This window comes from Arachis duranensis, chromosome 2 (genome assembly GCF_000817695.3).
Source record: "Arachis duranensis cultivar V14167 chromosome 2, aradu.V14167.gnm2.J7QH, whole genome shotgun sequence".
NCBI lineage: Eukaryota > Viridiplantae > Streptophyta > Magnoliopsida > Fabales > Fabaceae > Arachis > Arachis duranensis.
Genome location: NC_029773.3, coordinates 77618354 through 77635689, shown reverse-complemented (window position 1 = coordinate 77635689; position 17336 = coordinate 77618354). Strand labels below are relative to the sequence as shown.

General features: G+C 32.2%; 2 protein-coding genes across 4 annotated transcripts; both read left to right on the top strand.

Annotated features, from left to right (window-relative positions):
- Nucleotides 1-1403: 1403 nt before the first annotated feature.
- On the top strand, nt 1404-2398 carry LOC107475114 (class I heat shock protein). The gene has a single exon (XM_016094743.3). The coding sequence runs from the start codon at nt 1724-1726 to the stop codon at nt 2165-2167; it is 444 nt and encodes a 147-aa protein (XP_015950229.1). The 5' UTR covers nt 1404-1723; the 3' UTR covers nt 2168-2398.
- Nucleotides 2399-8036: 5638 nt separating this feature from the next.
- Nucleotides 8037-13545, top strand: LOC107474993 (vacuolar protein-sorting-associated protein 11 homolog). Of its 3 annotated transcripts, none has more exons than XM_016094633.3 (6): nt 8037-8326; nt 8567-8902; nt 9524-9697; nt 9809-10132; nt 10230-11990; nt 12784-13545. In XM_016094633.3, the coding sequence occupies exons 2-6, from the start codon at nt 8663-8665 to the stop codon at nt 13171-13173; spliced, it is 2889 nt and encodes a 962-aa protein (XP_015950119.1). In that variant the 5' UTR covers nt 8037-8326; nt 8567-8662; the 3' UTR covers nt 13174-13545. The 3 variants fall into 3 exon arrangements, with proteins under 3 accessions (XP_015950119.1, XP_015950120.1, XP_052113097.1); XM_016094634.3 differs by having other exon boundaries at nt 8562-8902; XM_052257137.1 differs by lacking the exon at nt 8037-8326 and having other exon boundaries at nt 8549-8902.
- Nucleotides 13546-17336: the final 3791 nt, after the last annotated feature.

Sequence of the window (17336 nt, the reverse complement as noted above, 5' to 3'; positions counted from 1 at the left end):
CTTTTTACTTTGGAACCATTATTTACAATAACTCATTTATATTTATATCAGGTAATTTTTGTCTCAAATTAATTACGCTCTAATAAAATATCTGTTAGCTTTGGCATTAAATTTTTTTATAAATACTTCAATTATCATCTCAAGAATATTTTGAGAGTTTTAAATTATTTTCACCTAAAATTCAAACTCCTTTAAACAACTCAGGTAACACTTCGATACAAAATTGAATATGAAATTCACCCACCAACCGAGCTTCTAATGTTGCTTTCTATTTTTTGTAAAAAAAAATAAAAAATAAAAAACTAAACACCCCCTAAATTTTAATTTCTTGACTAATGACCATTAGTAAAATTTTTCCATAAAAGAATATTTTAGATTCAAGATGGGTCATATGCTGCAAGTGGGCCGATTCCATAACACACACATATATACTCTTTTAATTTGATGTTATTTGAAATTATTGTAGAGCTTTATTTTAGATGAAGACTAAGGAAAAATGTTTTTAAATAAGAACGTTTGATTTTGTCTATTCACTAGATTGTTATATTCTTGAATTTGTTAAAAATTTAAATTTTTAACAAAAAATTAATAAAAGATTATTTTATCTTTCAATTATTTCTTGTAAATTTTATAATGTTATTTTTTACTTTCATTTTATTATCATTTTAATATATTTTTATTTTTTGTGAATTTAATAATTCTTTTGAATTAAATTTTTATTTATAATTCTTTTAATAATTTTTCACTTTTTAAAGATCTATATTTTAATTTATTAAATTGTCTAATTTTTATTGCTAATTATTCTATTTTTAATCTAATCATTCTTATTCATTTTTAAATTTTTTGAATAAAATTTAGGTTTTATTAGTCTGTTGGTCTTTATAGTTTTACCAAATTTTTAATTAGGTTCTTATATTTTTTTTCCTTTCAATTGATCCCTATACTGCTTTTAGTTTTGTAATTATGCCCTTTTCATGTTAAAAATATTAAAATTAACATAATATTTTTACTAAAATAAATATGGTCAAAATTTTAATTAAGTTTTTAATTATAAATATTTTTAATTTACAAAAAAATATTCAATTAATTTTATTCTTTTTATACTAGAAATGACTTAATTATAAAATTAAAGTAGTGTAGAAATTCAATAAAAAGAAAAAAAATATAAAAATCTAATTAAAAATTTAGTAAAATTATAAAGACTAACAGAGAATAATTAAACCTAAAATTTATTGTAAAATTAAAATTTTAAAGTAAATAAACAATCTTAGAAAAAGTTGTTTTCGTGGTCTTTATACCAATGGTGGCCTTATTTAAGCTTGAAAAAAAAAAGTTTTAAATACTTTTTTTCCCCTAAAGAAGTAAGGAAAATACTTAAAGCTGAGGAAATGAGAAGAAGGTTCTCTTCCCTTCTCTTCTCTTCTGCTTCATATCCAAATCAAATCATGATAAAGGAAATTAAACCTATCAGAAAAGCCATTGACAAATAGTAAAAGAAACTAGTAGAACATTGTGGACACACATCGATAACTCAATCATCACAACCATCGAACATGCCCGAAACTTCACGATAACCCATCATCGGCACTTAAATTATTATTATAAATAAGCCACTCATCTTCCTTCAATCTCATAATCACTAGAATAATCATCGGAGATTTAATTCCTTCAAAGCTCAATTCTCTTCTCTTTCTTATACACAAGACAAAGCTCATCAAGAAACATGTCTCTGATTCCTTCATTGCTAAGCAACAGAAGCACCTTGCTGGACCCATTCTCCTCAGACATATGGGCACCATTCGGCTCCAACAACGAGGTTTCGAGCTTCACAAACGCACGTGTGGATTGGAAGGAGACGCCGGAAGCGCACGTGTTCAAAGCGGACTTGCCGGGGCTGAAGAAAGAAGAAGTGAAAGTAGAAGTGGAAGAAGGGCGCGTGCTGCAGATAAGCGGGGAGAGGCGCGTGGAGAAGGAGGAGAAGAAGGAGGATGAGAAATGGCATAGAGTGGAGAGGGGACGTGGGAAGTTCTTGAGGAAGTTCTGGCTCCCGGAGAATGCAAAGGTTGATGAGGTTAAGGCTTCAATGGAGAATGGTGTGCTCACTGTTACGATTCCTAAGTTGCCGGAGAAGAAGCCTGAGGTCAAAGTCATTGAGATCTCTGGCTGAGTTGTAATGATGTTTTGATTTGGATGATGATAATGATGCATGATTGTGTTTTTGGATTTTCAGTTGGTTTCTTTGATTTTATGTTCGTTATGTTTGGGAAAGTTCAATAATTGAGATGTGTGTAAGTGTGAAATTGTGTTTGGTTAAGTAAATCACCATGTCGATGTAGGAAAATGCTATTCAAGCATTCAAGGACATCTAATATATAAGTAATATATTTTTTAAGAGTAATCTATTTTCTTTCATTTTAAAAAAAAAGTATTATCAAATTAAATTTAATTTAAATGCAATTTTAACTTTTTTATTTTAAATTATTTTAAAATTTATCAATATTTAAATATATTAAAATCAACTTAAAATCACTATAATTTTTTTAAGAGTGAATATCTAATTTCGACTTCGAATAATTTTTTTGTCACAAGATTTTAGCAAAAAAAAAAATTTTACTTTTGATTTTTTAATTCTATAAGATAGGTTATTTTCTTTATTAATAAATTCTTTTTGAGTTAACAGAACGTATTTATGTATAGTTGTAAAAGTCGAACCGGATTAGCTGGTTCAACTAAAAGATTGATAAACTGGATTTTAATTTAGTTTGGTTTACTCTTTAGACCGTTTAAAGAAAAAAAAACCGATATGAATCAGATCAAAATCGAATCTTTGAGCAAAAATAATTTTCACTTGCCACCTAATCATTGCACTTCTTATTATTATATGTGATAAATATTAATTATATAGTATACATAAATATCTAATTTAATTTAATTTTTGTTTTTTCTATTTTTTAAATTAATTATATTTTAATTATATACTATTATTAATATAACTATAAATTTCACTAAAAATTTATTAATTTACTTGATCTATTTCAATGTTAGTATTGTGATTAAGGTTATTTGTTTTGATATTATTGTTAAAATTTACTGATATTATAGTTAGACGATAGATTTTGTGAATTAATTATTTTTTTATTGTGTCAAATTAAGATACTATTGTAGTATTACTGATAAATTTTATAATTTTTTTATATTAGTTATTTTTAGAAGTTGAAATTTGATTCTTTATAAAATGTTAGTAAAGATATGTATTTAAAATTTTAATTTTAAGTTTTTAACTATTTTATATTTTATATTTACGTGAGACCGATTTTATCGGTATAATCAGTAATTTATCGGTTGAGTCAATAAACTAGTAGTTTGACCGGTTCGATCACCGGTTCAATTCTGACAACTATGTGTTTATGCAACACTTAGTTAAGTACTAATTAGAATTGAATTTTTTTTATTAAGTATTTTTTGTCTTTTGAAATAATTACGTGAATCTTTTAAGATTTTTTTATTTTTCGGTACTTTTATTTATAGACATTAGCTAAATTTATTGTGTAAGAATTAAGAAATATTAGTGATTTAATTTTTTTTCTTATAAAAAATTTAATATAATTCTAATACTATCATATCTTAAGAATTTTTTTAAGCAACAGTAAAAAGATTAAAATATTATATTCTCCATTTAATTTTTATAAATAAAAAATTTAAAAATTACTAATTTTTTAAATTTTTTATTTAAATAAGATAATAAGAAATCGAAATGACCTAAATCTTTTAAATGGAATTTGTAAACATGGATTCCCTAAACTATATAATATATAAATCATCTTAGGGTGATATGTGTTATATAATACATGAAACATGCTATCCTAAGACGATTTGTACGATTTGTACTTAAATGTATTGGACAAATACACATAAATCGTCCCAGACTATTGTGCTTCACATGATGTATATAAATCGTCCCATCTTGACATGTATAACGCTTTTTAACATAAAGCTCACAACCCTAGTACGATTTACGTGCAACTACTCAACCTCCTATGCAAATACCCTAAGGCACATTAGATTGTGATGATTTACGTTGAAAAACATAAAGTTCTTGACCGTGGAATGATTTATGCGCTTAAAGAGGCTATAAATAAACGAACATGATGTATATTGAACCATAGTTGAATTGAGGGTTTTGGAAGATGGCTAAGAGTGTGTTTTTGTTAGTTCATCACCGAAAAAAAATTGATGAAAACACAAGTGAGGGTGTAACGTTCACTAGTAAAAAGCATACCAGAGTGTTCGTAAATCCTTCAATGAGTTTAGAGAATTTACGAAATAGTATATTACAGAAGTTATGACAGTGCGGTAAAAAATGCGTGAAGCAATTATTTTTTCGGATTCCTATCTCACTCAGGCAAGGTTATATTAAGTTTGGAAAGTATGAGATGTTAGGCGATGACGACATTCGTATTATATTTTACAGTCAATTTAGATTTCCAGATTTGGGGGCTATGGAGTTGTTTGGGAGAATGGTTGATGTGGAGGATAGTTCAGGTGGATCTGCTCCGAATCCGCCAACCGTCGGGCTAGAAGGTGGTTCTAGTGCCATTCCAACCGGTCACGATGTCACCGTCGATATTTCATCTCTATCATTTGCAGCAGATCTGCCCGTTCAGGCAGATAATGAAGACAACTTGGGTGATGTGCGTACCTTTGGGGAGCTTGCAGCTACAATCAGAGCAGCACCGGTATTGGATGGTACACCAGCATTCATAGAGGTTAGAGATAGAGATTTACTTGCTGAGGTCATGGATGATGATGAGTCAGATTCGGAACCACCCATTATTGGTGATGATACTGACAATGAGGAAGACACAACATGAGTTGGGAGATCACAAGGGAGTTCAAGCTCTCAGACACAATAGTACCCTCCACACTTCTCTACTTTGGTTCTTGAGGTGATGAATCAACCAGCATTTCCAGGTCAACAGCTGTCTGCTATTCACGGAGACGGGCATGGTATGCTTGACATAGAGGAGTTTTAAATTGGGCAACGGTTCCAAAGTAAGGAGGAAGCTGTGTTGACAGTGAAGAGTTATAATATTCATTGAGGTGTAGAGTACAAGGTGTTTAAGTCCAATCAGTTGAAGCATCATAAAAAGTGTGTGCAGTTTGGGAATAGGTATAATTGGCTGATATGTGTGACTATGCGGCAGAGGAAAGGCTAGTAGGAAGTCCGAAAGTACAATGGGCCGCTGATGTGTGAGCATCGTTCTTATCTTTTCTTAGTAATTTGCATGTGGGTTTGCTATATTATTCTGAGATTCAGGTGTTTTAAGCCACCATGAATGCTACTTTGAGTTGTTTTGCAATTTGATTTATTACAGGTGGCATTTGGACGCGTTTGGCAAAAGTGCAAAGAAAATTCGTAAATGTTGTCAACCCTGACCTTCTCACACTCCAACGAGCATAACTTGAACTACAGAGGTCCAATTGATGCGTTTCTAGTGGCATTAGAAAGCCAATTTCCAAAGATTTTTAACGATATATAATATTCTATTGTTACTCGCTAGATTTGGAGCAGAAGGTGGTGCCAAACACCACATTACGGCGTTTGGTGCCATGTTGAACGCCATACATCACAAGCCCTCAAGCCAAACGCCTGGATTACCAAGTATGGTGCCATGTGCATCCCAAGCCTCTCAAGTATGGTGCCTGGATTACCAAGTATGGCACCACACCTACTCTTCAAGTCAGGCACCACTCCTTCCAAGTATGGCGCCAAACCCCACACCCAAACAAAGCCTGCAACGCAATTCCGTGTATTTGATTTATATTTTAATTTATTTTTAATTAGAAAAAGATATTAGTTAGGTTTTGGAATTTAATTTTTAAATCAATTAGGTTAGATATAAAAGAGAAGATATCTCAGCACTGCAGGCTCGCTTCTCTTTGGCCGTACTTTTCAATTTTACAATTTTTAGGATTTTTTTTGCACCATGAGCAACTAAACATCCATTGTTAAGGTTAGGAGCTCTGTTTATTTGGATGAATTAATAACTATTGTTTTCTACTTCTGATTTATGCACTGATTTACATTCAAAAATCTGTTTCGTTCTTCATCCTACGAATTAGAGTATATTAAAAAATAACTCTTTTCTAAATTGAATTCTTATTGAATCTTGGAAAAGTTATCTCGCCTAAATAATAGCTGAAAACTGAATTCTCATGACTCTCTAATTATCTGGATTTAATGTGATACGTAACATATAATCATATCATCTTTAGATTCTTAGGGTTTTGTGTGGCTTATAAACTAGGATTTGAACGTAAACCCTCTAATTAGATTAAGTGACCAATAAATTGGCAGTTAATTGAGTTAGAGGATGATTAAATTACCAAAGAATTGGAGTCTAATCACTTAAAGTTTACTGTGAATTGAATCTCTGCATAATCAAGATAGCTAATAAGAATTGTTAATTTGAAAATCTGAATCTCTCCAAAATCTTAACTATTTTCTCACATTATTTCTCACAACCAATTTATTGTTTGCTTACTTTACTCTTCTGATTTACCGTTTGATGCAATTTGAACTCAAAACACTCCTTTTTATTTGTTTGACTAAGTTGATCACTCAATTATTGTTGCTTGATCCATCAATCCTCGTGGGATTGACCCTCACTCACCTGAGGTATTACTTGGTACGACCCGATGTACTTGCCAGTTAGTTTATGATTTATAAAATCCGCACCAAATTTTTGGCGCATTTGCTGGGGATTGACTGTGATTGACAACTACCCGTTATTTGATTGCTTAGATTAGACGTTTTTTGCTTTAATTTGTTTGCAATTTTTCTCCTTAATTTCGAAATTAAGTTTGGTGTTTCCTTAGTTTATTTATTTTATTTTCTTATTTCTTTTCTTTATTATTTTCGAAATTTCTTGTTCCCTTTTTCTTATATTTTTTCAAAATTTTTAGCTCCATTTATTTAGTTTTATTTCTTTTACTCATGTTACCTCACGGAAAATTTTGTTCACTCTGATGTAGAGATTTTCACTTTTTCTTGTTTTTTGTTTGTTTATGAGTAAGAACATAGACAATGAATCTTTTCTTGACTTTCATCCTGATATTTATAGGTTGTTGCTTTTTTTGTTTGTTGTACGAGATGGAGCCAAACAGTGGCTTGACACACAATCCAAAGAGAACTTGGATACATGGGACAAGTTGGTCAATAGATTTTTGATTAAATTCTTTCCACATCAGAAACTGAGTAAGATGAGGATAGATGTTTAGACTTTCAAGCAGAGAAAAAGTGAATCTCTCTATGAAACTTGGGAGAGGTATAAGCTGATATTTAGAAAATGTCCTCTTGACATGTTTTCAGACTGGATCTAGTTACAAATTTTTTATGATGGAATTACTGAGACTGCCAAAATGTCTTTGGATAATTCTATAGGCGGATCTCTTCACATGAAAAAGACTCCTGAGGAGGCTCTAGATTTGATTGAGATGGTTACTAACAACCAATATCTATATTCTTCTAAGAGAACCTCCGTGAGAAAATGAGTCATGGAATTGGATGTTTTGGACACAATTTTTGCTAACGAAATTATTCAACTTGTAGACAAATCAATTACACGAACATCAACTACTAACGAGCACATTAACTAGAAACAAAGCAAATCTCATCCATTTGATTCGATTCAGAACAATAATCCAATTCGTCATAATTTAACTGATCTGAACTTGCATCTTCCATTTTTTTTAACACAAAAAACCTATACGAATTTAATGCCACTAGTTGATTTCACTCTTTGATAAAAAACAAATCATATAGCATTCATAGTAAAAGCAAAAATCTATATAGAAAGAGAGGAAAAATTTGTAGAGAATGCAAAAAAATCAAAGAAAAAAAAAATGAAATCCACTTAGAAACGTCGAGAAAAAATCCTCTATTATAAAAGGTGCGTGTATTTAAATGACTTGGTTGAAGTTAGCTGGATAAATCACATTATATATTTTTTGTTGATACATAACATTGGTGACTAAAACTAAATTAATTTAGCAAATTTTTTTGGTGACTTTTTTGTTTTTGGTGACTTAATTTAGCAAATTTGTTTACTCCGTCAGTCCGTTGCATACGCTGAAAGTTGAAACAAAATAAGTCTAGGATCACCATACCACCGCCGCTCATCTCTTTACCAGCTCATCACGTCGTGCCGCTCTACTGCCCTTCTTATTCCACCAACACCGTCGCTGCCGCCGCCAGAGAGAGTCTCACAACTACCGTCGCTGTTCGCAATTGATCACTCTCCTTCACGGACCGAGAAAGACACTGGTGCCCCTTTCCTTCTCCATCTTCTCTAAATTTGATTCAATTTTCCTTCGCTTCTCTCCTTCCACGTCACTAGATCCCCAATTACAGTTTGCAACTTTACCTTATAAAAAGTTTTTAATATTTCAAAATTTTTTCATTCAGATATTTGTTCTACATCTTGAATATGTTCTGATTTTTATTATTATTCTTTTTTGTAAAAAAAAAATTGAGATTCCGTGTATTCTATACCTCTAAGCCTAGGTATCTGAGAGTAGATAAAATCATGGTGATGGTACCCTTCTCTAAAGAAGGGAAGTGATTCAAAGAAGAAGGGAGCATTTTGGTGAAGCCGGATCGATGTATCAATGGAGGAAGTTTGAGTTCTTCGAGGAGAAGTATGCGGCGAAATGCGTGGTTCCGGATGGCGAGGAAGACGATGATCTCGCCACGAAGAAGATTACTTGCTGTTCCAGTGGCAGGGGAAAGGTGGTGACTGGTTTTGATGATGGTAACGTTTGCTTGTTTGATCGAGGTCTCAAGTTCAATTACGCCTTCAAGCCTCACGCTTCCAGTGTCCTCTTTCTTCAACAGCTCAAGGTAATCGATTGATTTCACTCTGTAGATGCCTCCGTGAAATAGAAATGTTATTTGGATTGGAGATAGTTGTTTGGGTGTGGAGATTATTAATCTGTAACATATGTATGCAATTCACCTTGCATTTATGTGAATTATTCACTTATTTGCATGAAGATTTTGTTTATTTTGTGTTTGATTGCTGGTTGATGGTACCATTGAGCAACTTTTGATGATAAATAGTTGGGTTTGAAAGAGATGAGGGAGTATATAAACTGGGAAAAATAAGGGAGATAATAAAACTTAGGTGCTTCAATATTGGAATTGTTGTTTTGGATTAAATAGGTATATAACCCTATAGCAAGAGTTCCTTTTTTCTCAGTTATTTGCTCGTTGCTGCTAAGTGTGCAGATTTTGATTTGCTTCATTGTTGGGATTTCTGAACATTTTGTACTATCTAGTGTATACTGTTTTAATTTCGAATTGATGAACGACTTAAAGGGTTGGAAATATTCCTCCTCCCCCCCTCTCAAGATTGGTGAAAGACTTCTGTGATTAAATGTTTTTATGGGTAGTTGACGAATATTGCTGGGGTTCTGAATTGAATTTAACAACGGAGTTTTCTTTTGTATGTTGATTAACCAGCAACGCAACTTCTTAGTAACTATTGGGGAAGATGAACAACTTTCTCCCCAGCAATCACCTTTGTGCCTGAAGGTTTTTGACCTTGATAAGATGCAACCAGAGAGTTCAAGCATGACGAGTCCTGATTGTGTTGGGATATTGCGTATATTCACCAATCAGTTTCCTGAGGCACAGGTAATGAGACTTTTATGCATACTGAATATAGAAGCTGAAAATAATGTATATTGACCATTTCAATTGCTTGTTCTTAGTTTCTTACAATGCGGGAAATTTGTTGCACTGCAGATTACTTCTTTTTTAGTCTTAGAAGAAGTGCCTCCTATACTACTCATAGCTATTGGCTTAGACAATGGTTCTATTTACTGCATCAAAGGAGATATTGCAAGGGAACGTATCAGCCGATTCAAGCTTCAGGTGGAAAGCCATTCAGACAAAACCCTGTCCTCCATAAATGGTCTTGGATTTAGGGTAGATGGTCGATCTCTACAACTGTTTGCTGTAACTCCAAGTTCAGTGAGCTTGTTCTCATTGCATGATCAACCACCAAGAAGGCAAACCCTTGATCAGATTGGATGTGATGGACATAGTGTTGCAATGAGTGACCGCTCTGTATGCAGTCTTTGTTCCTTCATAATAAGTTTTAGCATATTCTCACGTTTATATTATCTCTGAATTTTAAATATTTTCATGTTTGTAATATTGGCAGGAGCTGATGATTGGGCGACCTGAGGCAGTATACTTTTATGAAGTTGATGGGCGTGGTCCGTGTTGGGCCTTTGAGGGAGAGAAGAAATTGCTAGGATGGTTTCGAGGGTACCTTTTGTGTGTCATTGCTGATCAAAGAACACGAAAGCACACTTTCAACATTTATGACCTGAAGAATCGTTTAATAGCCCATAGTGCGTCGGTTAAAGAGGTTTCTCACATGCTGTATGAATGGGGTAACATAATACTTATAATGAGTGACAAGTCAGCTTTATGTATAGGGGAAAAAGACATGGAAAGCAAGTTAGACATGTTATTTAAGAAGAACCTATATACCGTAGCAATTAATCTTGTTCAAACTCAGCAAGCTGATGCTGCTGCCACAGCTGAGGTGCTAAGAAAATATGGAGATCATCTGTATAGCAAGCAAGACTATGATGAGGCAATGGCTCAATACATTCATACTATTGGTCACCTTGAACCTTCTTATGTCATACAGAAGTTTTTGGATGCTCAAAGAATCTACAACCTGACAAATTATTTGGAAAAACTACATGAGAAGGGTCTTGCTTCTAAAGATCACACCACACTTCTATTGAACTGTTACACCAAACTTAAGGATGTTGAAAAGCTAAATCTGTTTATTAAAAGTGATGACAGTGTTGGGGAACTTAAGTTTGATGTGGAGACAGCAATCAGGGTTTGTCGTGCTGCCAATTATCATGAGCATGCAATGTATGTTGCAAAGAAAGCGGGGAGACATGAGTGGTACTTGAAAATTTTGCTTGAAGATCTTGATAGATATGAAGAGGCTTTGGAATATATTTCAAGTCTTGAAGCAAGTCAAGCAGGGATGACAATAAAGGAGTATGGTAAAATTCTAATAGAGCACAAACCAGTGGAGACAATAGAGATTCTCATAAGGCTCTGTACAGAGGATGGAGACAAAAGAGGAGACTCAAATGGTCTCTATGTATCTATGTTGCCATCTCCGGTTGATTTTCTCAGCATCTTCATTCATCATCCTCAGTCCCTTATGGAATTTCTCGAGAAATATACCAATAAGATCAAGGATTCACCTGCTCAAGTGGAGATTCACAATACCCTCTTAGAATTGTATATAGCCAATGAGTTGAACTTTCCTTCAATGTCACAAGTTAATGGGGGAGGAGATTACCTTAATGGAGCATCGGCAAAAGCTGTGACTTTAAATGCCGAATCCAATGGAACCACTGCTGGTAAAAAAGGTTCAAAGGAGGAGAAGGACCGTCTTGTAAGGCGTGAGAAGGGTCTACGCTTACTTAAGAGTGCATGGCCTGCAGAAGCAGAACATCCACTTTATGATGTTGATTTAGCAATTATATTATGTGAAATGAATGCATTCAAAGACGGACTTCTATATTTGTATGAAAAGATGAAACTTTATAAAGAAGTGATTGCTTGCTATATGCAGGCGCATGATCATGAGGGGTTAATTGCATGCTGCAAAAAGCTGGGGGATTCAGTTAAAGGAGGGGATCCAACTCTTTGGGCAGATTTACTTAAATATTTTGGTGAGCTCGGAGAAGATTGCTCCAAAGAAGTAAAAGAAGTTTTGACCTATATTGAGAGGGATGATATTTTGCCCCCCATAATTGTCCTTCAAACTCTTTCAAGAAATCCATGCCTCACACTTTCTGTAATCAAAGACTACATTGCTCGAAAGCTTGAGCAGGAATCAAAGATGATTGAGGAGGATCGACAAGCTATTGAGAAATATCAGGTTGGGTCCTAATTTTATCTGGTAGTTTATATCCTTATAACTGGTATATGTTTAATTTCCTAATGACATGAATAATTAGTGAAACATAATATGCTTTCTGTATTTCCTCATTACTCTGATGGTGTCCAAACTCCAGAATAAATTTTTCTATTGAGAGAAAGTTATGACTCTGAAGAATTATGAATAGGAAATTGATTTGACTGATACTAGTTATGTAAAATTTTATGGCTATTAGCCTATTACCTTCAAACATTTATCAGTGTATGGTTTTAAAACTCTGCCCGCACTTCCCTCTGTTCCCTTTAGTATCAATAACTCCTGAACCATTCCCTACTCATTCTTTAAATTATGAATACTGACTGCATAAAAGAAGCAGTAATTTAGATGAATATATATATATATATATGTGGAATTGCAGCTGGGTGATCTTGATTATATAATGCGAAGAATCTGTTCTCTGTTGTAAGACTAGTGCTTTACCGTGTAATTATTTATTTGAAGTAAACATCTCCAAGTTGTAGTGCATGCTGCATGTCTCTTGGTATTATGAATTGAATTTTCATTAATTAGAAATCCCTAGTTCTTGCTGCATTGGCAGACTTGTGCACTGTAATGCTAATTTTGGTAGGCATACAAATATTATTTTGGATAAGGAGAGATAATATGAGAAAATTTTCAGTTGAGTTTCGCACATGAAAATTCCACCTGATGCTAATCAGTGGTGGTAGTGTTAGTTAATGGATATTCCATTCCTTCTCTGTTTGGCGAAGATTAATAAATTATTTCTCTACAGGAAGATACACTGGCAATGAGAAAAGAGATTCAGGATCTTCGGACAAATGCTCGAATTTTCCAGCTTAGCAAGTGCACTGCATGCACTTTTACCCTTGATCTCCCTGCTGTGCACTTCATGTGCATGCACTCATTTCATCTGCGCTGCCTCGGTGACAACGAAAAAGAATGCCCTGAGTGCGCTCCTGAATACAGATCTGTCTTAGAAATGAAAAGAAATCTGGAGCAAAATTCTAAGGACCAGGATAGGTTTTTCCATCAAATCAAGAACTCCAAAGATGGGTTTTCTGTCATTGCCGAATATTTCGGGAAAGGGATCATCAGCAAAACAAGTAATGGATCCACTTCTGATCTCAGAGCTGCAGCTTCTTCATCCAATAGTGGCTTCTGAAGTTGACAATTTTTGCCTTCTCAACTTCATCATTTCTCTATTTTGCTGGCTGTTAAGATTTGATTTCCCTTTTGTGAGAAAATTTGAAGCTGCTTGTTTGGGTACTTGACAGCCTCTCCTTGGTGGAAATTTAAGAGAAATAATTAGGGCAATCTGAGGTTTCCTAGGTGTGCATTCAAGTATTTATTTTCCTTTTTTGTGTGTAAAAATACGAGGGATTTATAATAACGAAGATGAGATTTATCCAATACATGCAAATATTAAATCCCATGAGAAATAGTGGCACGTTGAATTCTGATCGGTTTTAGTGTGGGTTTGATTCACAATTTTTATTTTCTTGCTTTGAATAAATGTACCATGATTTAGTTTCTATGTACAAGATAAATTTGTATTTGCTGTCTGTTCAATTTTGCCAGAATTTAATTTTTAAATGATATTTTAGCTGGTGTAGTTCACTAAACGGGCGACTAGGGTGATATATTGGTATATGAACTGGTTTGTTACATGTTTCAAAAGAAAACACCTAGTGCTTCCAGAATTTGCCAAAAAGCTAAAATAAATTGTTTTTGGCAACCTACAAAATCTAAGGTAGATGATATGTGTAATGGCCTAATGGGTTGCTTTTCGTACTCTGCGAATGTCTCTAATGTCAAATAAAGTTATTTTTTGCAATCTATAAAAAGGTATGATCCATATCCATGTAATACACCTTACAGATTCATTTTAGTGGGTTTTACCACTTCTGAACAAAAAGAAATATGGTGTTTTTATCGGTTAGTTGTTTGTTATTGATCGACGAAGATTATTGTTGATTTTAGTTCAAGTGCAATTTAAGGGGTTTTCACCAATAAACTAACCTTTTGGGATGAGTTCTTTGATATTCAGTTCACGTCATTAATATTTTTATTGAGAGGATGGCATACAAAAGGCGACAAACTATATCATCCAATTACAATACACTTGAGTTATGATGTATTATGATATTGTTTAAAACTATATTGAGCAGAAAAGTTAAAAGATTTAAGAGAATATTAAAACAAATTATGGAGTATACGTATATTTGATAGAACAACCATATTAAGTGTAAAATATAAAATATATATTAAAAATAAATTAAGCTATATATATTTATACACATATATAATAGCTGATTTTGACGTGTAAATAACATTTTTGTTGGTAGAAAAAAAAACATCACACTCGATAATATTTCAAAAATTGATAGAAATAAAATGAATGAAAATGATGTTTCTAATTTTCTATAACTCATCACACAGCGAATATTATAGTTTCACATTTCTGTGCAAATGATCACAACAGTGGTCGTGTAATATACTGTCAGAATAGATTGTAAGAATAACAAAACTGTAGAATGGAATCCGATGCTTCAATTTCGTAAGGGGCACCACCTTAATGATCTTATTTCCTAGAACAAATAATTGTATTAAAAAAAAAAGGCAGCAGAAGCCAAAGCACTGTTTGAGAAACAGATCAATCACATTAGAATCTGGCTTATGTCATGCGTAATACGCATACCATTCAATGTGTAAATTGCATGTGTTGTTTCCTTTAGGTACCCTTCATTCATGCTCCTGCACATTCTTTGGAAGAGTTTACATTCTTCCTCCAAATTTGACTTTGACACTTCGATCAAAGGTAGAAAAATATTCTTTATCAAAAATTCTGAATCTCTGATTTAGAATTTAAATTCTAAATCATTCTTTTTTTTTTTCTTCATAGAAGTTTTCTAAACACAAATTCAATTATTTATCGGAAAACATACTAAAAAAAATTAAAAAAATAGGTCTCTAATTTTTATTTAGTGGATATTTTTGTCTTTAACCATAAAATACTTTCAAGTTCTTAACCTCTTTAAAAGTTGGACATTAATATCCCTCAGTTCGTATAGATCGGTTAGACCTAACAAAAATATGTGATGTGACTCTTGTTGTGCCAACCTAGTTATTACGAATGCACACGTGGAAGAAGAGAATTTGAAATAGGACAAATTAGTCCTTTTTTAAAAGTGTGTATCCGTAACTGTCAGGTTAATACAATGGGAGTCGTGTCACATACATTTCTGTTACATATATCCAATTTTTAAAAAAGTAAGGGATTTAAAAGTATTTTCAAATAGTTATTGATGAAAATGTATGCAGGGCAAAAAATCATACACTTATTTGTCATTTTCTAAAAAAAAATAGTAAAGCAACTCTAATAGAATGTTCTTGGAGTATTACTTTTGTACCAAAAATAAATTAATTTAGAATTAAACTTTGCATTAAAATTAATAGATAAAATAAAACCAATCCCATCTTAGAGAAATGATATCATTAATGAAAACTAATAAAATTTTGTTATTTGTATAATTATCTTGATAATATAATTAAAAATAATATAAAATTAAAATTAAATTGAGACTAAGTATTGGAATAATAAATCTCATATTTAAATCTCAAATAAAATATAACATATAGTTCTACAAATGTTAATGTGATATTTTACAGGAACCAAAATAAAATTGAAATAGAAACTAATATTGGAATTGCTCTAAAATATACTTTTGTACCATTAAAGTTGTATAAAGTGTGAAATCACATTTTATAAAATCAATTAAGAGAATAAATTAAGATGATTTGTTCTCCCAAGAACTTATTGACAATTTTAAATGAAAATTTTTCATGTTTCGAAGTTTTAGAATATTTCTATGTCCAAAATGATTCATTCTCTTAGGTTTTGATGGAGTGCTTGCCTCAGTTGTGTGTGTGTGTGTGTTTTTTTTGTTTTTGTCATTATACACTAGTACACTACTCAGTACTCACATACATTTTGGGAGTTTCTAAATTACATCCAACTTTAGTTGGGAGTTGAATTCCAATGCACTATTCAATAAGTATTATTCAAATGTAGCATCTAAACTAAGACCTCAACTGCAGTTGACATTAGGTATTATTGGGTTAAGAATGGACCAAGTAAAACATTGTTTCCATGAGAAAAGAACCCTTTGTGTAGTGAGGTGTATGGGTGAGTGACCCAAAAAATACATATAATAATAACAAAAGAAAACAAGCTGATCAGTTGATCAGTTAAGAACTCAAACAACCTTTTTCTACAAACCAAACTAATGCTTTGTTTTCAATAAAGACAAATTATTTAATGTTCTTAAAAATACTCGTTAACATTTTCTTAATCAAAAGTTTTTATTTTAAAAACTCATAATATAATTCTTTTTAAAAAAAAGTTTAGGAAAAGAAAGGAGAAAATGGGAGGCACGAATATAGGAGGAACTGAAAGTATGGCTTAGTGCCTCACCAATTCCCTCACCAACAACGAACTCCTCAACCGTCACCCTTTACGCGCGCGCGTGGTGCGTCTCCTAAAGCAGATTGAAAAAAGCTTTGCATGATTGTTAAAATGTTTAAAAATAGTGTTTAACTTATTAAAAAAATAAAAAATATAAAAATAAATGATTTTAAATATTTAAAATTTATCATAAAAAATAAATTAAATAAAAAGTTAAATACCAAATAATAAGCAGCATTAGCGTATTTGCATTAGCATTAGGCACATAGCTGTAGTGATAGCACTGATGCAGTTAGCTATGCTGCCATGCATGTCCTTTGCGTTGTGCATTACATTTCATTATTTCATGCCCCTCGCTGTGCCTTCTGATTGAGAAAGAGGGAGATATCTGAACATCAATTCTGTTTCTATATATATTTTACATTTTTAATCCATCAAATCAGGCTTTCATTTCACTAGTTGTACTAATGATTTTCATAAGATCTTCCATGGTGTAAGATGTGGTGGACAGAGTAATCTTATTCCTGCGCGGGGACGCTAGTATTTTTCCAAATAAGAGGACCAAAGCTTTGCAAAGAATTTTATGTTTCTTTAAAAACTATAATTATAATCTAAAATATTACATTAATAACTAATGTGAAATTATTACTCGTATGATTTAGAAGAAAAATAATAGGTGAATAAGTATTTTTTGTAATTAAGTTTAACTAATTTTTTATATTATTTTTTTATTTAAATTAAAATTTTTATTATCAATCATTAATTTATTAAATCAGTTTAATTAAATTTAATTATCAAAATAATTTAATCATATAATATCATCAATTTTAAAATTACATATTATGATCTATTTTCAAAAA